The sequence below is a fragment of the Melanotaenia boesemani genome, chromosome 12, assembly GCF_017639745.1.
Source record: "Melanotaenia boesemani isolate fMelBoe1 chromosome 12, fMelBoe1.pri, whole genome shotgun sequence".
In the NCBI taxonomy this organism is placed as follows: domain Eukaryota; kingdom Metazoa; phylum Chordata; class Actinopteri; order Atheriniformes; family Melanotaeniidae; genus Melanotaenia; species Melanotaenia boesemani.
In genome coordinates this window covers 5,802,277-5,821,936 of record NC_055693.1, presented here as the reverse complement: position 1 = coordinate 5,821,936, position 19,660 = coordinate 5,802,277, and the positions used below count along the sequence as shown (strand labels likewise).

The 19,660-nt window shown below is 40.7% G+C and overlaps 3 protein-coding genes across 3 annotated transcripts; all 3 read left to right on the top strand.

Moving 5' to 3' along the window:
- Window positions 1–273: 273 nt before the first annotated feature.
- LOC121650363 (trace amine-associated receptor 13c-like) lies at window positions 274–1,499 on the top strand. The gene is made up of 2 exons (XM_042001842.1): window positions 274–536; window positions 686–1,499. The coding sequence occupies exons 1-2, from the start codon at window positions 361–363 to the stop codon at window positions 1,497–1,499; spliced, it is 990 nt and encodes a 329-aa protein (XP_041857776.1). The 5' UTR covers window positions 274–360.
- Window positions 1,500–5,311: 3,812 nt separating this feature from the next.
- LOC121650552 (trace amine-associated receptor 13c-like) lies at window positions 5,312–6,690 on the top strand. Its single transcript, XM_042002114.1, has 3 exons — window positions 5,312–5,450; window positions 5,600–5,719; window positions 5,997–6,690. Exons 1-3 carry the CDS (start codon window positions 5,326–5,328, stop codon window positions 6,688–6,690), a joined length of 939 nt encoding a protein of 312 aa, XP_041858048.1. The 5' UTR covers window positions 5,312–5,325.
- An 8,307-nt stretch (window positions 6,691–14,997) lies between these two features.
- On the top strand, window positions 14,998–18,489 carry LOC121650551 (trace amine-associated receptor 13c-like). The gene is made up of 4 exons (XM_042002113.1): window positions 14,998–15,004; window positions 16,990–17,014; window positions 17,205–17,318; window positions 17,468–18,489. The coding sequence occupies exons 1-4, from the start codon at window positions 14,998–15,000 to the stop codon at window positions 18,279–18,281; spliced, it is 960 nt and encodes a 319-aa protein (XP_041858047.1). The 3' UTR covers window positions 18,282–18,489.
- Window positions 18,490–19,660: the final 1,171 nt, after the last annotated feature.

Genomic DNA, 19,660 nt, shown 5'->3' with positions numbered 1-19,660 from the left:
GAAAGCTGTGATTAATCATGAATTATTAATTTGAAAGCTGTAATTAATATGAATAAAAATTTTAATAATTTGACAGCCCTACATATTACATAGTTTCTTTCATAAATCTTTATTTGTTTGTAATGTGTAATAAATAGTAGTTAATTCCCTGCAGAGACGTAGTCATAACTGGGAGATGAAAAAAAAAAGTTTAGAGAGTGAATTGGTTTCTAAGACAACAAAAGGTTGTGTAAAATCATGTAAGAGTGATGACAGTATTCCACAGAGAGTAAAGGTGGAGAGAGGAGGGACGGTTGGAAAAGATAAATCAGCTTTAGGACAGAGTTTAGGTCAGAGAGCTGCTGGAGCTGCAGCTGTCTGATGATGGAGCTCCAGGACGGAGCTGAACTCTGCTTTCCACAACTATTCAACATGTCCTGCAGGAAGCCAACACTTCGCTGGTCTGAAACTGTGCTCCTGAAACTCTTGCTGTTCTTCATCTCTCTGACCACCATAGCCATCAACTTGCTCGTCATCATCTCAGTCTCCCACTTCAGGCAGAGATTAACTTCTAAACAGAATCTTAACTTTAATTATATAAATAATGTTATATGGTTATACTGACATAATTTGATTATGTAAAATTTTCATTGCACATATTCTTACATAATTTGTTGGTAATCAATGTTTCTCTGTCTCCTTCCAGGCAGCTTCACACACCTACTAACATCCTCATCCTCTCTCTGGCTGTTTCTGACTTACTTGTAGGTCTTGTGTTGATGCCAGGAGAAATCTTTAGATACACATCCTGCTGGATTTTTGGGGATGTCATGTGTGCTATATTTTGTTATCTGGGTGGTCAAACTCTCACTTCTTCGATCAGTAGCATAGCTATCATATCAGCTGACCGCTACACGGCTATATGTCACCCTCTACATTATTCCAAAATAATCACTTTAAAAAGAGCCAAAAACTGTGTTTGTCTTTGTTGGCTTTGGTGTTTTGTTTACAGTATGATCTACATGAAAGATGAGCTGATTCAACCAGGCACGGGTAATTCCTGCTATGGAGAATGTGTGCTTAAATACACTTATATTACAGTAACTGTTGATATTATCTTAACCTTCATATTTCCAGTTACTGTGATCATAGTTCTGTATATGAGAGTATTTGTGGTGGCTGTGTCTCAGGCTCGGGCCATGCGCTCTCACATTACAGCTGTTACAGTCCACCATGCAGGGACTTTATCAAAGAAATCTGAGCTGAAAGCAGCCAGGACTCTTGGTATTCTTGTCATTGTATATTTATCATGTTTATGCCCATATTACTGTTACATGCTTGTTGATGTTAATATTATTAATCCTACAGTTGCAACATCTTTGGCCTTTATGTTTTATTTTAACTCCTGTCTAAACCCACTGATCTATGCTCTGTTTTACCCCTGGTTCAGAAAAGCGATTAAACTCATTGTCACTCTGCAGATCCTGCAGCCTGGATCCCGAGAGACCAATATACTGTAGTGTAGAGATACTGTGGAGTTGTGTTAGTCTCACCAACAACTATGTAACATCATTTATTCCATCATTGAAGGCTTTTCAGCCATGCAGAATTATTTAGAAAAATAAACTTGCGAAACAGGCCTGGACAAAAATGATGTTACCCCTAGAAAAGAATCATGTGACTCTATGAGGTTGCTCCACGTTTCCGCTGTTGTTCCTCTACAGCTTCTTACTTTCGTTTTGTCCAGGTCTCGCTTGCAGTCCCTCGGACCGTCTTCCGCTGCGCCGTTTGCCCTGTCACCTAAATCCACCCAAAGAAACACACCACACAAACGACGAGCCAGTCCCTCTGCTCCTTTTTCTCTGCCCAGGTGATTCTCATCTACTGATTATTACCTAGCGGGAAGGGCAAGGCACAGGCACACACATATAAGCACGCACACACACAAGCACACATACCTGTGATATATATATATATATATATATATATATATATATATATATATATATATATATATATATATATGTTATACATATATATATATATGTTATACATGTTGTCTTCATGTTCTCCCCGTGTATGTGTTGGTTCTCTTCCTCTCACCGCCAGACCCCATTTACTGGGGCATGTGCCCCAGTATAAATGCTACGATTATTTTTCGACAATAAATGTTTGTCTTACATTAATTCAAATAAGTCAAATGGGAGAAGATATATATTTCAACTCAAATGCGCAGCAAGAGCGTTAACTCCAATAGAAGAAACAGCTCAGAAGCACATTCTGTCTCTGCATGTCACCGTGCACGAGCAGCAAGTGAACCACACACACGTCATGCAGCTCTCCCTGTGTTGGGTGAGCGGTGAGCGCACAGTGCAGTTTGATGTCTCATAAATCCTCATAAAGGACATAAAACAATATTTTCATACTAAAAAAAGCGGACTTCTGACGTAAACAGAGAAATAACATGTAGGGTGCTAAATCTTTTGAATTGCTTCATATTTTAATTAAACATACTGTTAAGAATTAGTTAAATCATCCTGAAAACTAAACAATAACCATTACTTTGGAATGTGTATGAAGAGAGTTCTGACTTACCATTGTCTTTTTATGGCATTTATGCTTTTGCTGCCATGTTGAAAGTGTTTGTTAAATGTTTGTTAAAATAAATACGCTCTTACACTCATTAATATCTCAATTAGTAGTTTTGGTAGGAATGTGTCAGTGGCATGTAGTTGTGTGTGTGTGTGTGTGTGTGTGTGTGTGTGTGTGTGTGTGTGTGTGTGTGTGTGTGTGTGTGTGTGTATGGGAGACAGGGGATATGTGGTAGGGGACCTGTGCCCCAGTAGAACTTTAAGCCTAGCAATGCCCCTGGTCCAAAGGCATGCATGTTAGGTTCACCGGTCAGTCTAAATTCTCCCTAGGAGTGAGTGTGTGTGGGAATGGTAGTTTGTCCCTCTGTGTTGGCCTTGTGATGGACTGGTGACCTGACCAGGGTGTATCCTGCCGCTCACCTGCTCAAATGCTGGGATAGGCTCCAGGCTCCAGCTTACCCACGACCCGTAATAGACAAAGTGGTGACTGAGAAAATTTGTAAAAAGAAATGAGTTACATGACTGTATTTTGAAATACATTTCTTATATTATCCTTTTAAAAAGAAGGCCTTGGATGAACTGTTTGGTGATTCCTTTACCCAAAGAGAAAGCAAATCCACAAGTGAGACAGAACAGAGGTGATCAGGTACCAAGCAAATGATGTGTTGCCTTTGACTGAAAATGCCAGTGCAATGGTGGAAACCTCAGGAGAAATAGCCACCTGTACTATCAACCCTTACTAAACAGTACCTTTGCATTCCCGGCCCCAGTCTACCAGCGGAGTGAGTTTTTAGTACTGCTGGTGACAAAGTCAATTTACAGAGAAGTGTCTTGCAGCCAAATCATGTTGACCAATGAACCAATATCATCCATGATATGAATCGAATTGTTGTTTAAATGAGTCATTAGACCCCTACTTTGCATCTTGCCATTGAGATGAGCTGCTGTATGTCAATCATTTCTGCCTGCATTCCGACCCACCCACTCTCCGCTCCCTGATCACCCCACATCTCCCTCCTCAACCTTTCAGTTTCAGGCATTTTTCAAATTCGGCAGTCAGTGGAGTTATGCAAAAAGTGTGGTTACACTTTAAAGTTGAGATGCTCATTTACCAGCTGCAAGATGCAGCCTGTGGCCAGAACACTGATGTTATTTATCTTATCTACACCACAGCTTCTCATTTCTCTCTACACACTTTCTGTGCTGCACACGACGGCGTTTCACCCCAATGCCACACTGCGCATGCACATACATGTATGTGCAGGTAGGCACACTCCAACCAGCTTCATTGGTGGAGACACAGCTATGTGAGGTTGTTTTGACGCCAGCTCTTGGAGTTGTGTGTCCACCCAAGGTCTTCAGGAAGGAGGATCCTTTCTACAGAAATGTATAACTATTGTTTTTCCTCTTGCCTCCCCAGAGTCTGCCCTCGTAGGTCCGAATTGAGTAGCCCTGGTTTAGAGTGATGGCACTCGAGTAGCTAACTGTCTTATGCTAACTGTATGCTAAGCTAACTGTATATGTTTATAAATACACCAGAACTTTGCACTAACTCAATATCCATGTAAATAGTTCCAGCAACCATAATCTCATTGTAATTGTGAGGAAGACGAAAGTCCCTGAGCCTGGTCCCAAAGTAAAAGATCATTTCAGAGATTTAATCAGGCCACATATGAAGATGTTAAAGATGCAAAATAGTCAAAGGTGATCCAGTACAACCATTTCAGGATTTTAATGAAATTTTTATGACAGTAGATTATCATCCACCATTAAAGAAGTTTATGGTTAAAAACACCAACAGCCCATGGTTGGATGAGGGACTAAAAGAACATTTAATGCAAAGGAATCAAGCAAAATCAACTGAAATTTCATCAAGTCTTAAATCAGATTGGCAAATATACTGCAAATTAGGAAATTTTGTTACCAAACAAAACAAGGAGAAAAAGAAACTGTTATGAAAAAAGAAGGATTGAAATTAAACACAATAGAAAAAATGATGGAATATCTATTGAGAGGAAATACCAAGTCTACCCCATCTGATTTAGAAAATGCAGGGAAACTTGGTCTTGGTCTGTTTGAATTCACAAGGCAAGTGAATCGCAGGGTCACTTGCAAGTGAAACCAAGTGGTCTAAAATTTGATTCTCTCATTCACACCAGGGGTTGAATGTGCATTCATATTACTCCAAACAAATTGAATTCTATCTGTTCTATTGAATGCACATTGCCAGGTACTATCTGGTGCTGAAACATGATTGGCTCTCTAACCAGGAAGTAGAAGAGCAACACAAGACACAAACAGATCTTTCTGTCACATGGTACCAAATTTATAAGGCTGCAACTTTATTGTTGAAGGTGAAAGTTTTTTATTTCTTAATGATTCCCAAAACCCTGCTGACATACTATGGTTATAATATGAGTTTATAGAGTTATCTAATTACATATATTGTTTCTTTCATGAATCTTTATTTGTTTGTAAAGTGTAATATACCAGTAGTTATTTCCCTGCAGAGACGCAGTCATAACTGGGAGATGGAATGGAGTGAACTGGTTTCTAAGACAACAAAAAGTTGTGTAAAGTGAGGTAAGAGTGATGACAGTATTCTACAGAGAGTAAAGGTGGAGAGAGGAGGGACGGTTGGAAAAGATAAATCAGCTTTAGGACAGAGTTTAGGTAAGAGAGCTGCTGGAACTGCAGCTGTCTGATGATGGAGCTCCAGGACGGAGCTGAACTCTGCTTTCCACAACTATTCAACATGTCCTGCAGGAAGCCGACACGTCGCTGGTCTGAAACTGTGCTCCTGAAACTCTTGCTGTTCTTCATCTCTCTGACCACCATAGCCATCAACTTGCTCGTCATCATCTCAGTCTCCCACTTCAGGTAGAGATTAACTTCTAAGTAGAATCTAAACTTTAAGTGTATGAATAATGTTATATGGTTATATTAACATAATTTGATGATGTAAAATTTTCACTGCAGATATTTTTACATAATTTGTTGGTAATTAATGTTTCTCTGTCTCCTTCCAGGCAGCTTCACACACCTACTAACATCCTCCTCCTCTCTCTGGGAGTTTCTGACTTACTTGTAGGTCTTGTGTTGATGCCAGGAGAAATCTTTAGATACACATCCTGCTGGATTTTTGGGGATATCATGGGCGGCGTGGCTCAGCAAGGTAGAGCGGTCGTCTCGTAACCCGAGGGTTGCCGGTTAGATCCTCGGCCAAGTCGGGTTCATGTCGAGGTGTCCTTGGGCAAGACACCGAACCCCTACTTGCTCCTGATGGGTCGTGGTCGAGCGCCTTGCATGGCAGCTTCCGCCATCAGTGTGTGAATGTGTGTGTGAATGGGTGAATGTCATGTATAATGTAAAGCGCTTTGGGTATCATCCAGATACAGTAAAAGCACTATATAAATACGGACCATTTACCATGTGTACTTTATATTGGTATCTGGTCTGTCAAACTCTCACTACTTCAGTCAGCACAGTTGTTATCATATCATGTGACCGCTACACGGCTATTTGTTACCCTCTGCATTACTCCAAAATAATCACTTTAACAAGAGCCAAATACTGTGTTTGTCTTTGTTGGCTTTGGTCTTTTGCTTTCAGTGTTTTCTACGTGAGAGATGAGCTGATTCAACCTGGAATGGGTAATTCCTGCTTTGGAGAATGTGTGCTTATGATTACCTATATTACAGTTACTGTTGATATTATTTTGATTTTCACATTTCCAGTTACTATGATCATAGTTCTGTATATGAGAGTATTTGTGGTGGCTGTGTCTCAGGCTCGTGCCATGCGCTCTCACATTACAGCTGTTACAGTCCACCATGCAGTGACTTTATCAAAGAAATCTGAGCTGAAAGCAGCCAGGACTCTTGGTATTCTTGTCATTGTATATTTATCATGTTTATGCCCATATTACTGTTACTCTTTTGTTGATGTTAACATGATGAATCCTACAGTTGCAACATGTTTATTCTTTATGTTTTATCTGAACTCCTGTCTAAACCCACTGATCTATGCTCTGTTTTACCCCTGGTTCAGAAAAGCGATTAAACTCATTGTCACTCTGCAGATCCTGCAGCCTGGATCCCGAGAGACCAATATACTGTAGTGTAGAGAGACTGTGGAGTTTTGTTAGTCTTACCAACAATTATATAATAGAGCAGGGGGGCAAAGGTGAGTGTCTGTGTGTCTGAACTATGGCTAGTGGTAGACAGAACACTATGATCACAGTAACTGGAAATATGATGGTCAAAAGGCCTGTTTAAAATTAGAGATTGATTCACAAAACATAATATTTTTTTATTAGTTTTATGGTTCTCCAAAACTAATTTAGTTTAGCCCTATTAAATTAAAATTATATAATGTAATTAACTACAGTGTTCTGAATTTATAAAACTCTCAAATTTTATCAGATCTTTATTAAACCAGTTTCAGAACACGTGTTGTATTGATGTGTTTTGGTCAGTTTATGGAACAATTTAAATAAAGTTATTAAAGAAAAAATAATCAAATATTTTATTTAATATAAATGATTTAAAGCTGTTTTGATAAGGAAATGTAATAAAAGGCTTCATTTGTTTTAGTCTTGTTTGCTCTGTGGTGACCTGTAGATAGGAAATGAAGTGTAAAACATGAAAAATCTGCTGGAAAAATATAGCATGTTGGTCCACAAAAATTTTAGTGCAATTTTATTAAATATTTGGTTTAATTAATTTCTAGTCTCTGTAGGGCAGATTATTTAAGAATTTCCTTCTTTCTGCTCGTTTTTGTTTGATGTGTTCCGGGCACGTCCCACCAGAAAGAGGCCCCTAGGAAGACCCTGGACACGCTAGACAGACTCCAGATAAGCTGGTGAATGTGGACGGGGAGAAGGAAGTCTGGGTTTCCCTGCTTCAAATTGTATATGCTCCCTTTGGGTCAAATATTACAGAACTATAGCATTAATTATCAAAGTTATGCAGATGATACCCAACTTTATGTGTCTCTGTCACCAGATGACTGCAGTCCAATAGACTTATTGTGTCAGTGTCTGGAGCAAATAAACACCTGGATGAAGGAGAATTTTCTAAAATTAAATGAAGACAAAACTGAGATTATTCTGTTTGGTAGCAAAGAGAAGAGGGTCAGCATTGGCAAACACCTGGAGACTCGGGCTCTTAAAATCACTGACCAAGTTCGTAACCTTGGAGTGTTGATAGACTCTTTCAGTACTTACATATGGCGGCGCATGGGACCGCAGAGGCTTCTCGAGCTCCCGGTGAATCTATTTCTACCTCTTATGTGTACAGTTCATTTGAATTGAGGATGCTCGGCAATGTTGTTGGGCTCCTGCCTACGAATGTGAAAGCAAGGTTGGGCAGATTGGGATTGCTAAGGACAACGGGCTGGAGCGTAAAGTCACATTGGCTCCGGGGCAAGCGTAGGAGGTGTGCTCGGAGCCGTAAACGGGGTAAGCGAGATGGCTTGCTGGCTAAGCTAAAGGCTACAAACAGACCAGCGGTGCCTTCAGTCTTTTTGGCAAATGTACGTTCACTTGATAACAAGATGGACCTACTACGTCTACGCATAACCAGATACAACGACATGAAAAACTGTTGTGTTTACATTCTGACAGAGACATGGCTTAACAGCAAAATGCCAGATGTAACATACCAGATTGACGGGCTAACACTTTTTCGATCTGACCGTAACCATCTGTCTGGAAAGAAAAGTGGAGGTGGACTCTGTGTCTATATAAACCAAGGTTGGTGTGTGAACTGTACCCTTGTTGTCAGCCACTGTTCAGAAGCTGCTGAATTTGTCACGCTTAAATGTCGGCCACACTACTTGCCTCGGGAGTTCACAGCTGTGTTTGTTGTAGCTGTTTACATAGCCCCGAGTGCTAATGCTAACATAGCACTCAAGGAGCTTTACGATCACATCAGTTCTCTTCAGACAAACACCCAGAGGCTTTTTATGTGATTGCTGGAGACTTTAACCATGTGCATTTGACAGACATTATGCCAAAATTCTACCAGCATGTTTCCATAGCGACCCGAGGTAACAACACGCTAGACCGGGTGTACACGTCTACAGAACTCAGCCACGCCCACATCTTGGTCTCTCCTACCACGTCTCTCTCATGCTGGTTCCTGTCTATCGTCAGCTGGTTAAAGTTAACAAGCCAACACAGAAAGAGATCACAGTGTGACCTAGGGACGCAGCTGACATGTTACAGGACTGTTTTGAACGCACAAATTGGCAGCTTTTTAAAGATGCAGCAACATACAATAGAGCAGTTAATCTGGAGGAATATGCATCTACTGTTATGAGCTTTATCAGTAAATGTGCTGATGATGTTTCCATTACCAGAACTGTTACCATCTACCCCAACCAAAAACCGTGGCTGGATAAAAATGTTCGGGATGCTGGTTTTTGGTCAGGGGACAAAAATGCATTGAAGGCTGCCAGAAGGGATCTAGATGCGGGAATTACAAAAGCCAAAACCAACTTTGCAAGGGATGTACAGGGAACCATCTTCTCTAACAACACAAGGAGCATGTGGAAGGGCATAAAAACCATCTTGAACAAAGTGCAGAAGGTGACTGTGTCCTCAGCAGACCCTTCCTTACCTGATTCCCTGAACACTTTTTATGCACACTCTGTAACAGAGCAGGGGGGTTAAGGTGTGTGTGTGTGTGTATAGGAGAAAATGACAGTTGTACTATCACTGATTTTATTGATTTGTATTAAAAATAGGCCTGGGCACATCAATGCGTTAATCATGCGTTAATGCAACAATTAACACTGTTAATTTTTTTTTTAATCGTGCAGTTTTTTTTTTTGTTTTTTTTTTTTGGTTTGTTGCCACTAGCTTTGATCACAGAACATGGCGTCCATGTCTTCCTTTCCTGCTGCAGCGGTGTGTCTGATGTAATCAGTAGAGAGCAGGTTGATTAAAATAAGTATATATAAACCTATTTTTGTCATGGTCAGGGACCGTAGCACGGAAGGAAGACCCAAATGCAGATCAAACAGAGAGGTGAGGGAGGAAGTGAACAGTGTTTATTTACAACCAATGTGAGAAACTTGGTCCAGGTCTGGGAAACTCTTCCTAAGAGAGGGCAGAGGGTTAGCGTGGATCTGACAAGATGTTTGGTAATCTCAGCAAGATCAGCAGCTTACTATGTTCCAGAGGTTGACTGTTGGTGGAGGGGTAAAGCCGGGGATGGTGTCTGGTTGCAGTGAGTGAGTTAGATGGCGGGAAGGGCGAGCAGGCAGACACAGGTGGTTAGCTGGCATGAAGAGAAGTCCTGATCCTGGGACCGGTGAGTTTGCAAAGAGTGAAAATCCAAGTGCTGAGGAACAAAGATATCAATTGGGACTATTACAGAGGTCTTCAGACAGAGGGGAACCCTAGCCTCAGACAGGGACTGGTTAAAGATCTTGGTGAAGACCCCCGCCAGCTGATACGTGCAGTCTTTCAACACTTGTCCTGAGACACCATCAGGTCCTGCAGCCTTTCTAGGTTTAACAGCCCTCAGCGTGCCCCTTACCTAATGCTCCTCAACCGTAAGGACATGGCTACAGTAGACAGGTGGATGAAGCGGGTTTGCCTCTGGTGACTCCGCCTCAAAACGGGCAAAGAAGTGGTTCAACTCCTCTGTAAGTGTGATGTCGCCGGCGACCACAGAGTGGTTGCTGGATCTGTAATTAGTGAGGTGCTGTATCCCCTGCCACACCTGCTTGGAGTCGTTGCTCTGAAAGCAGTCCTCTATCCTCCTTTGTAGTCTGCTTTTGCCCCTCTTTGTGCCTTGTAAAACAGAAAGGCATGTCCTGTGACAGTCAGAGCACAGTACAGGTGCAAGCTTCTCCTGGGTACAGGAGAGCACATTACAGACCAAGCAACATCCTCTACAAATGTGACAGTGCGGCTTTTCATAACATCTATAGCAAAATTGGCAAATGTATTTACCGCCGACAAAGCTACGAAGGTTTTTTATACCGTAGTAGTGATTCTGTATTAGGAAAAGAAAGAGAGGATTAGAGCAGTCCGGGAAATCAGTTTCAAATTGTGACGGGACAGTTGTCTGGTGTTCTGTAAAGACTACAATTTTCAGATTCAGGATTTTTTCAAATTTTCCTATGTCACTGAAGGTGATGGACGTTTAATCATTCAGACCTGCCAGGCTCTGCAGCTCTTTATCACGCAACACAGCCTGGTAATCTGTGAGGTTTGGATCTACAAGATGAGCAATGCTGATGGCAAAGCATAGCTGATCTTCTCTATTTTCCATGAAGTACAGAAGGTGCCTTTTTTTTATGAATAATTTTACAATCTAGAGTTTTTTCCAATTTCCATTTAGCGCCACCTGATGGATTGACAATGATTTGAGCAATAAATTCCAAGTGCGAGTCTGAAGCTATGCTTTCATTAGACTGTACCATGCGCTCTAATAAATCCTCAAAAGCGGCTGCAATTTAGTTTATGTTCAGATCGTCGATGGCGAGTAAAAGATGGTTATGATTATTTTCAGACCGTACTTCTAATTGCACCAGATCATAGCATCTAACCAAGGTGGATACTTTGGTAGTGGATACGTTGGACATCAGTGTAAAATTGAGCAAGATCTGGGGTATTTCGAACCGTAATGTTTCAGCCGACTGTGAAGAAGAAGATGCGACCTCTTCACTCGCTTGGAAATCTCCTCTTCCTCCACCGTTCTGAATGGTGGAGGAATTTATTGGCACTGCTGAATTTAGTGGTGCGGGTGTGATGTCTTCCTCAGAACCAGAATCTGAACACTGCTCTTGAAAGCTGATTTGAGAATCAGGAGATTAAGATAGTTGTGTATAAATGCTTTCAGAATCTGTAGACAGGTCATCAAAGCTGGTTTCAGAATCAGAATCTGAAAACAAGGTCTGGTTCATGACGTTTATGACACGCAGTGGTTCGATAGGTATGGGTCATTCTGTTTCGTGGTAGTCGGATGAGGGTGGAGAGGTCGACGCTGATTCTATCAACTCGACGCGTGAGGGCTGAACCGGTGAAACAGAGGAAGGTGGGGAATCCATGTGCAGTAAGGCTTTCATCTATCAGATCTAAGTGTGAGGGCTGAATCAATGAAACAGGTTCTGAAGAAGGATTTTCAAACTCCAGTCCGTTATCACCTTCATTTAATGATGCAGGGGGTATCTGATTTAAAGCATCTGTGAGTTGCTGTAATGCATCCATGGTTTATGTACAAAAATGATACACCTTACAGTCACACAGCTAAAGGCGATCACTCAGTTTTCTTACAACTTCCATGAAAGTGAGCCCGAGCTGGAGAAAAACGTCCAGCGCTGACGTGGCCGTTGCCGTTGCTCCACCCATGTGAAATCGACGCATGCCGTCTTCTTGGACGTTGTCTTTCGAGAGCTGCACAAAATACAGAAAAGAAAGTACTTAAAAATAAATTTTTTCACTTAAAAAAAATAAATAAATAAAAGAATAACCTATTATTGAGTTAAAGTTTTACCTCTATTTACACGGTTTGTGGCAGATAAATCTGCTGTTTGCGTCTGTTTTCTTCTCCTCATCAACCTCTCTGACAAGGGGATAGATCAATATCAGAATAATTATAGACTAATTATTTATTATTATTAATTATTAAAGCATTTAAAAATAAATAAATAAATAAATTATAAAGAGGATGAATAGGGTTAACTAAATTACCTTCAGCACGTTTTCTTCTACTCTCTGACCCAGGACGCGGTATGCGGTCAGTTGCAGCACCACCTTAAAAAAAGAAAAGCAGAGTCTCAACGAACTGCAGATCCTCTAGGTAGCGCTGTCTCTGAAACATTCGAGTCACATAGCAAGAGAAAGAGCTGTCCCCAGAATATGCGTCAGCGGATGACACGTTATCGGGATCCAATATGGCAGCAATAACAGCTTCAGAGAGCTGAGTAGGTTACATTAAACTTTCTAAAAGTAAAAAGAAGCAAAAAACTGTTGCAGTAGTTTACCTGATACGCTTGGAATGGCCATGGGGTTGTTCACCGGAGGCAGGCTTTCTCCCCGGCTGGGCTTTGTAGACTCCGGACACTTTCTGAGGCTCAGCCAGTTAGCCAGCTTAGCTGTAGCAGCAGCAGCAACAACGGGTCCTGGCCTGGTTGGCAGAACCTTGATGCATACGTTTTCCCGATAAACGGCCAGATTTTCCACCCTGCTCGCTGGTTTATGCCCTCTGGATGGGTGTGTGCGTGAAGCAGGGATCAGCGGAACTGGTTCAGGCTCCGGGAGTGTCTCTGCAGCATTCAAGAGATCTGCAAGTAGGTTTCATTTGTGTTAAAACACACAGACAATGGCCATATAATGGTCAGTGGAATTGCATTATATTAAATGTTGTTTTTCGGCTGAATCACATACCAAAGTCTCTCTGCGTTAGATATAAGTCGTCAAATTTTTCTGCAGTGAGTAGCAGAAAAACAAAGTTTTTTTTTTATTAAAGCTTGCAATAGAAAAAAAATAATAAACGGCCGGCGGTGATGATCGACTTACCTCTAATTGCAAAGTTTTTAGCCGGTCTTGATGGAACTGGGGATGTATTTCTGCCACGGTGAGTGTGCCAAGGTAGACGGATTTTAAACTGAATTTAGTACTTCTGAAGAAAACTGAGTCAATGATTGGGAAGATTAAGGCCTACCACGCTCCATGCTTGGCTCGGATGATGCGTCTTCAGTCAGATTTTAAAAGCAAGACACTGGTCGGCTTACACCTTAGCATATATATAAGAAATGCCTATCTGTACATTTGACATTAGGATTCTGTATGTAGATAATGCCTGCAATAAGAAGAAAATGACTTGTTTGATGTAGATAATTATGACTCCTAGAGCTCAGTATGACTTCCCGGACGTCTGTTTTCGCACCCCGATCTAGTGCAGCCAGATGTTCATTGATCCAGCGTCGGATGTTATTAAGCTTTGAACTTTATGACTCCCCTGGAGAGACGCAGCGATGCATGGTACGAATTGTGCCGTTGAAAAAGGTCTGGTCAGTCTTATTTCGACCAACACGTAGCTTGCATTTAATTGCACCCCTCATAATAACTAGGGGACCTGGATGCGAACAAAAGTTCTCTAATCTTACAGCGGATGATATTAAGCTTTTCATTTAAAAAAAAAAATGCGCTCCTCTCTGGCAAGACGCTGTATGAGCTCTCTCGCACATGCAAAGGGAGGAGGGAGGGAGGGACATTGGCCGCTTTTCTCTCTCAATTTCTCTGTCTTTTACTCTGCAGTAGTAATATTTAGGTATCACACTCTTTTGCTAGTACTTTCACCAAAATAGCCATTTCTTCTTATTTTTCAGTGTTTCTTTATTCTTCTCCTCTTTATACCCTTGGTTATTTTATTTTATTGTTTATACGTGTTTCTTCCTTTCATGTATTCTTCTTTATACCAGTGTTTTATTCATGTTTTTTAGATACATCAGCATCCACTGGAAAATCTTGGGAAGAAGAAGGAGCTCATAGTTAAGGTAATTATTTTTAAAGCTGTACCTTATTTTCTTTCATTCTGCAGTAGTATTCAAGTGCCGACATTTCTGGTTAAGGAGGGACTTCCGCTCTCTAGGAGGAGGTGGGACTTCTGGTTAAGGAGGGACTTCTGGTGATGACGTGGCAGCTTCTGATTGGTCAATCCCACCTGTCTTATCAGTTTGATAAAAGGTGGTGCGTCTTTTCTCTATTTTCTACCGCATGTCCATTACGGGTCGCTGGTAAGCTGAAGCTTATCCCAGCATTTAACAGGTGAGAGGCAGGGTACACCCCGGACAGATCACCAGTCCATCGCAGGGCCAACACAGATAGCGACAAACAACCACTCACACACACACACACTCACTCCTAGGGAGAATTTAGAGTGACCAGTTAACCTAACATGCATGTATTTGAATGGTGGGAGGAAGCCGGAGTACCTGGAGAGAAACCACGTATACACAGCGAGAACATACAAACTCCACACAGAAAAGCCACCGCCCTCGAGGTTCAAGGATCGAACCAGCGACTTTCTTGCTGTGAGGCTGTGGTGCTAACCACCACACCACCATGCAGCCAATTTCTATGATGATTGTAAATTGTTATACACCATTAAAGAAGTTACATTTAAGTTTTTACTAATTCTTTGAAATATCTATTGAGAGGAGATACCAAGTCCTCCCCATCTTATTTAGAAACTGGAGGGAAATTATTTTACTAAACCAAAAATAAAGCAGATCCTCTGAATTGCTATTGGTTGCTGCTATTTGGTCCATCTGATTTGACAAGGCTAGTAAACCACACAGGGGTCACTTGCAAGTGGACTAAAGTTTGATTCTTTGATTTGTACCAGGGGTTGAACGTGCATTTATATTACTCCAAACAACCTGTACTCTGTTTTGTTGAATGCCAATGCCAGGTACAATCTGGTGCTGAAACATGATTGGCTCTCTAACCAGGAAGTAGAAGAGCAACACAAGACACAAACAGATCTTTCTGTCACATGGTACCAAATTTGGAAGGCTGTAACATTATTGTTGAAGGTAAAAGTTTTTATTTTTTAATCTTTCCCAAGCCCTGCTGACACATTATGGTTATAATATGAGGTTATAGAGTTATCTTATTACATATATTATTTCTTTCATGAATCTTTATTTGTTTGTAATGTGTAATATACCACACATCTCTTTATCTCTCTCCTCTTTAGCTGATGTTTTATCTCACATGAAAACAACCACGTGCAGTCTTGATGTCATACCCACCAAATTCCTCAAAGATGTTTTTAGTACTGTTGTGCCCAGCATTTTATCCATCATTAACCTATCCTTGTCAGAAGGTGTTGTCCCCTCCTGTTTTAAACATGCTGTGATCCAGCCTCTTTTAAAAAAGCCTAATTTAAGCATTGATGATTTTAACAATTTTAGACCAATCTGAAACCTTCCCTTTTATCCAAAGTTTTAGAGAAAGTTGTTTCTAATCAGATTTTAGGTTTTATAAGTGAAAATGACATCTGAGAAATTTCAATCTGGTTTTAAAGCTCTACACAGCACTGAAACAGCTCTCCTCAAAGTCTCTAATGACATTCTTTTAGCCTCAGATAGAGGAGAGAGCATCATTTTAATTCTTTTAGATTTAAGTGCTGCATTTGACACTGTTGATCATGCTATTTTAATCGATCGTCTTAAAACCTGGGTTGGCATCACAGACACTGCGCTTGATTGGTTTTACTCTTATCTTTTAGATAGAACCTTTGGGGTCACCATAGGTAATTATACTTCCTCCTCTGCCCACATTGCCTGTGGTGTACCGCAGGGCTCTATTTTAGGTCCCATTCTGTTTTCACTTCATATGCTCCCTCTAGGACACGTTATCGCCCGACATAACGTGTCCTTCCACTGTTATGCGGATGACACACAGATATACCCCCCGCTGAGACCAGGGGACACTGGAAGCCTAGCCGCTGTGTTAAGAGTGTTTCAACGATGTGAACAGTTGGATGGCACAAAACTTTCTTCAGCTCAACAGTTGTAAATCTGAAATTATCTTAATCAACCCTCCTCACTCCACTGCCCATATTGAAGACAGTCTCGGTCCTCTTTCCACTAACATCACACCATCTGCCAGAAACCTAGGTGTAACATTTGATTCCAGTTTTAATTTTCACCTTCACATTAATTAAGTCATCCAGTCCTGTTTCCTTCACCTGCGCACAGTAGGTAAAAATCAGTAAAATCAAACCTGTACTCTTCCGACCTGATCTAGAAAAAGTCATCAATGCACTCATCTTCTCCAGACTTGATTACTGCAACTCCCTCCTCTCCAGTCTCGAAAATAAATCCCTCTCTCGCCTCCAACTTGTTCAAAACGCAGCAGCTAGGCTTCTCATTAGTGGCAATAAAAGACAACATATTACCCCTGTTTTAGCCTCGCTGCACTGGCGTTTTAGAGTTGATTTTAAGGTTTTACAGATTACTTTTAAAGCTCGTTTAGGGTTGGCACCCAGCTACATTACAGACTTACTGACACCCTATGAGCCTCCACGCAGCCTTAGATCCTCAGGCAGGTCGAAACTAAAGACCAAAGGTGGCCGAGCTTTTTCTGTCTGGGCCCCTCGACTCTGGAACGACCTGCACCATCAGTATCATCTTTTAAATCACTTCTCAAAATGCACTTTTATCGATTGGCCTTTTTATAATATTATAATATTTTATCTATTTAATTTTCATGCTGTACTCTGTATGTGTCTTGTCATTGTTTTCTGCTGTGTGATGTCCAGCACTTTGTAAACTCTGTTTTTAAAAGTGCTATACAAATAAAGATTTATTATTATTATTATTAGTAGGTATTTCCCTGCAGAGACATAGTCATACCTGGGAGATGGAATGGAGTGAACTGGTTTCTAAGACAACAAAAAGTTGTGTAAAGTGAGGTAAGAGTGATGACAGTGTTCTACAGAGAGTAAAGGTGGAGAGAGGAGGGACGGTTGGAAAAGATAAATCAGCTTTAGGACAGAGTTTAGGTCAGAGAGCTGCTTTAATTTTCAGCTGCAGCTGTCTGATGATGGAGCTCCAGGACGGAGCTGAACTCTGCTTTCCACAACTATTCAACATGTCCTGCAGGAAGCCGACACTTCGCTGGTCTGAAACTGTGCTCCTGAAACTCTTGCTGTTCTTCATCTCTCTGACCACCATAGCCATCAACTTGCTCGTCATCATCTCAGTCTCCTACTTCAGGTAGAGATTAACTTCTAAGTAGAATCTAAAATTTAAGTGCATGAATAATGTTACATGGTTATATTGACATAATTTGATTATGTAAAATTTTAATTGCAGATATTTTTACATAATTTGTTGGTAATTAATGTTTCTCTGTCTCCTTCCAGGCAGCTTCACACACCTACTAACATCCTCCTCCTCTCTCTGGGAGTTTCTGACTTTCTTGTAGGTCTTGTGTTGATGCCAGGAGAAATCTTTAGATACACATCCTGCTGGATTTTTGGGGATATCATGTGTACTATATTTTTGTATATGATCTGTCAAACTCTCACTTCGTCAATCAGTAGTATTGCTATCATATCAGCTGACCGCTTCACGGCTATTTGTTACCCTCTGCATTACTCCAAAATAATCACTTTAACAAGAGCCAAATACTGTGTTTGTCTTTGTTGGCTTTGGTCTTTTGTTTTCAGTATTTTCTACGTGAGAGATGAGCTGATTCAACCAGGCACGGGTAATTCCTGCTTTGGAGAATGTGTGCTTAAATACACTTATATTACAGTCACTGTTGATATAATTTTGACCTTCACATTTCCAGTTACTGTGATCATAGTTCTGTACATGAGAGTATTTGTGGTGGCTGTGTCTCAGGCTCGCGCCATACGCTCTCACATTACAGCTGTTACAGTCCACCATGCAGTGACTTTATTAAAGAAATCTGAGCTGAAAGCAGCCAGGACTCTTGGTATTCTTGTCATTGTATATTTATCATGTTTATGCCCATATTACTGTTACTCTCTTGTTGATGTTAACATGATGAATCCTACAGTTGCAACATTTTTTGCCTTTATGTTTTATTTTAACTCCTGTCTAAACCCACTGATCTATGCTCTGTTTTACTCCTGGTTCAGAAAAGCGATTAAACTCATTGTCACTCTGCAGATCCTGCAGCCTGGATCCCGAGAGACCAATATACTGTAGTGTAGAGAGACTGTGGGGTTGTTTTAGTCCCACCAACAATTATGCAACATCTTATTCCATCATTGAAGTAAAAGATGGATTAAATTAATTTAAGGGCCCTCAAAAGCAGTAGTAATGTTTTTTATCAAATGTAGTTAATTACAGTGCTCAGAATCTAATTCATGAAACTCATATTATATGTTTATTGATCAATATCCCAAAATGGTTTTAAAAAATAAAAAGTAATTGTCATTTAAAAGGATATGAGAAATTTATTAAACCAAGTTTCAAAACAAATGGGTTCTACTGATGTGCTTTGTTCCGTTTATGGACAATCTGTCTAAAGAAACTAAATTAAATATTGTGTTTAAAATAAATTATTAACCCTGCTATTATAAGAAAATGTAGTAAAAGATTTGGTCTGATTTGATCTGTGATGATCTGTAGATAGTAAATGACGTGTAAAATATTATTATCTGTTGGAAATATATAGCATGTTGGTCAATGCTCTCTCTCTCTCATATATATATATGTGTGTGTTTGTGTGTGTGTGTGTCACGCGAATCCAGAGAGAAGTCGGACACAGGTGCAGGTAGGAATAAAGAATATTTAATAAAGCGTCTAAGCACAATAATGACTGGTGAGAGTCAGGAGCAGGATAGAGAATACCACACAATGCAGCAGTCTGTGCAGGGAGATGATAAAGACGGGTGACCAAACTGAGCAAACTGTGCAAACTGAGGATGATTATGATAGGAGGCAGGTGTGTCCAAGATGTCTGAAGCTGAGGGTTTCTGTGTAGTGTAGTGTTGTAAACGGTGATCAGTACTCAGGAGATGCAGAGCGCACTCGAGAGGAGGAAGCAGGCATGGCAATATATATATATATATATATACATTACACACCCACACAGAAAGTCTAAGGTTCAAACCTCCTCCCACCAGTGACCTTCTTGCTATGATACAGTATCTGACGCTACTAATGAAGGAAAAGTTGATCAGCTGATCACAGACAACTGACTGTAGAGGAGGGGGATGCTGCTGAGGTGTGCTACAAGTTACAGCAATGACGAGAACAGTGACGTGTGTTTTTTTTTTATGTGGGAAAGATGCAGGTGATGAACCTTATAAACTGGAAAAGTGTGGGTGTTAAAGCATCCTTATCCCCACTGGGTGTGACACTCAAATCCATGAAAAGAGCCAAACAACTTGTTCAATGCTGCCTCTAGAGACCTCCATGTCTCACTGTAATTTTAACGCAGTTAATGACATAAATTAGTTAAACATTGCTTTTGACAACCCTAATTGTTTGCAAAAAATTTTGACCCTTTTTTTAAACTGGATCACGTAGAATTAGCTTAGTTAGCACTAAGTAACTTGGATACTGAAGTACTCTTTGAG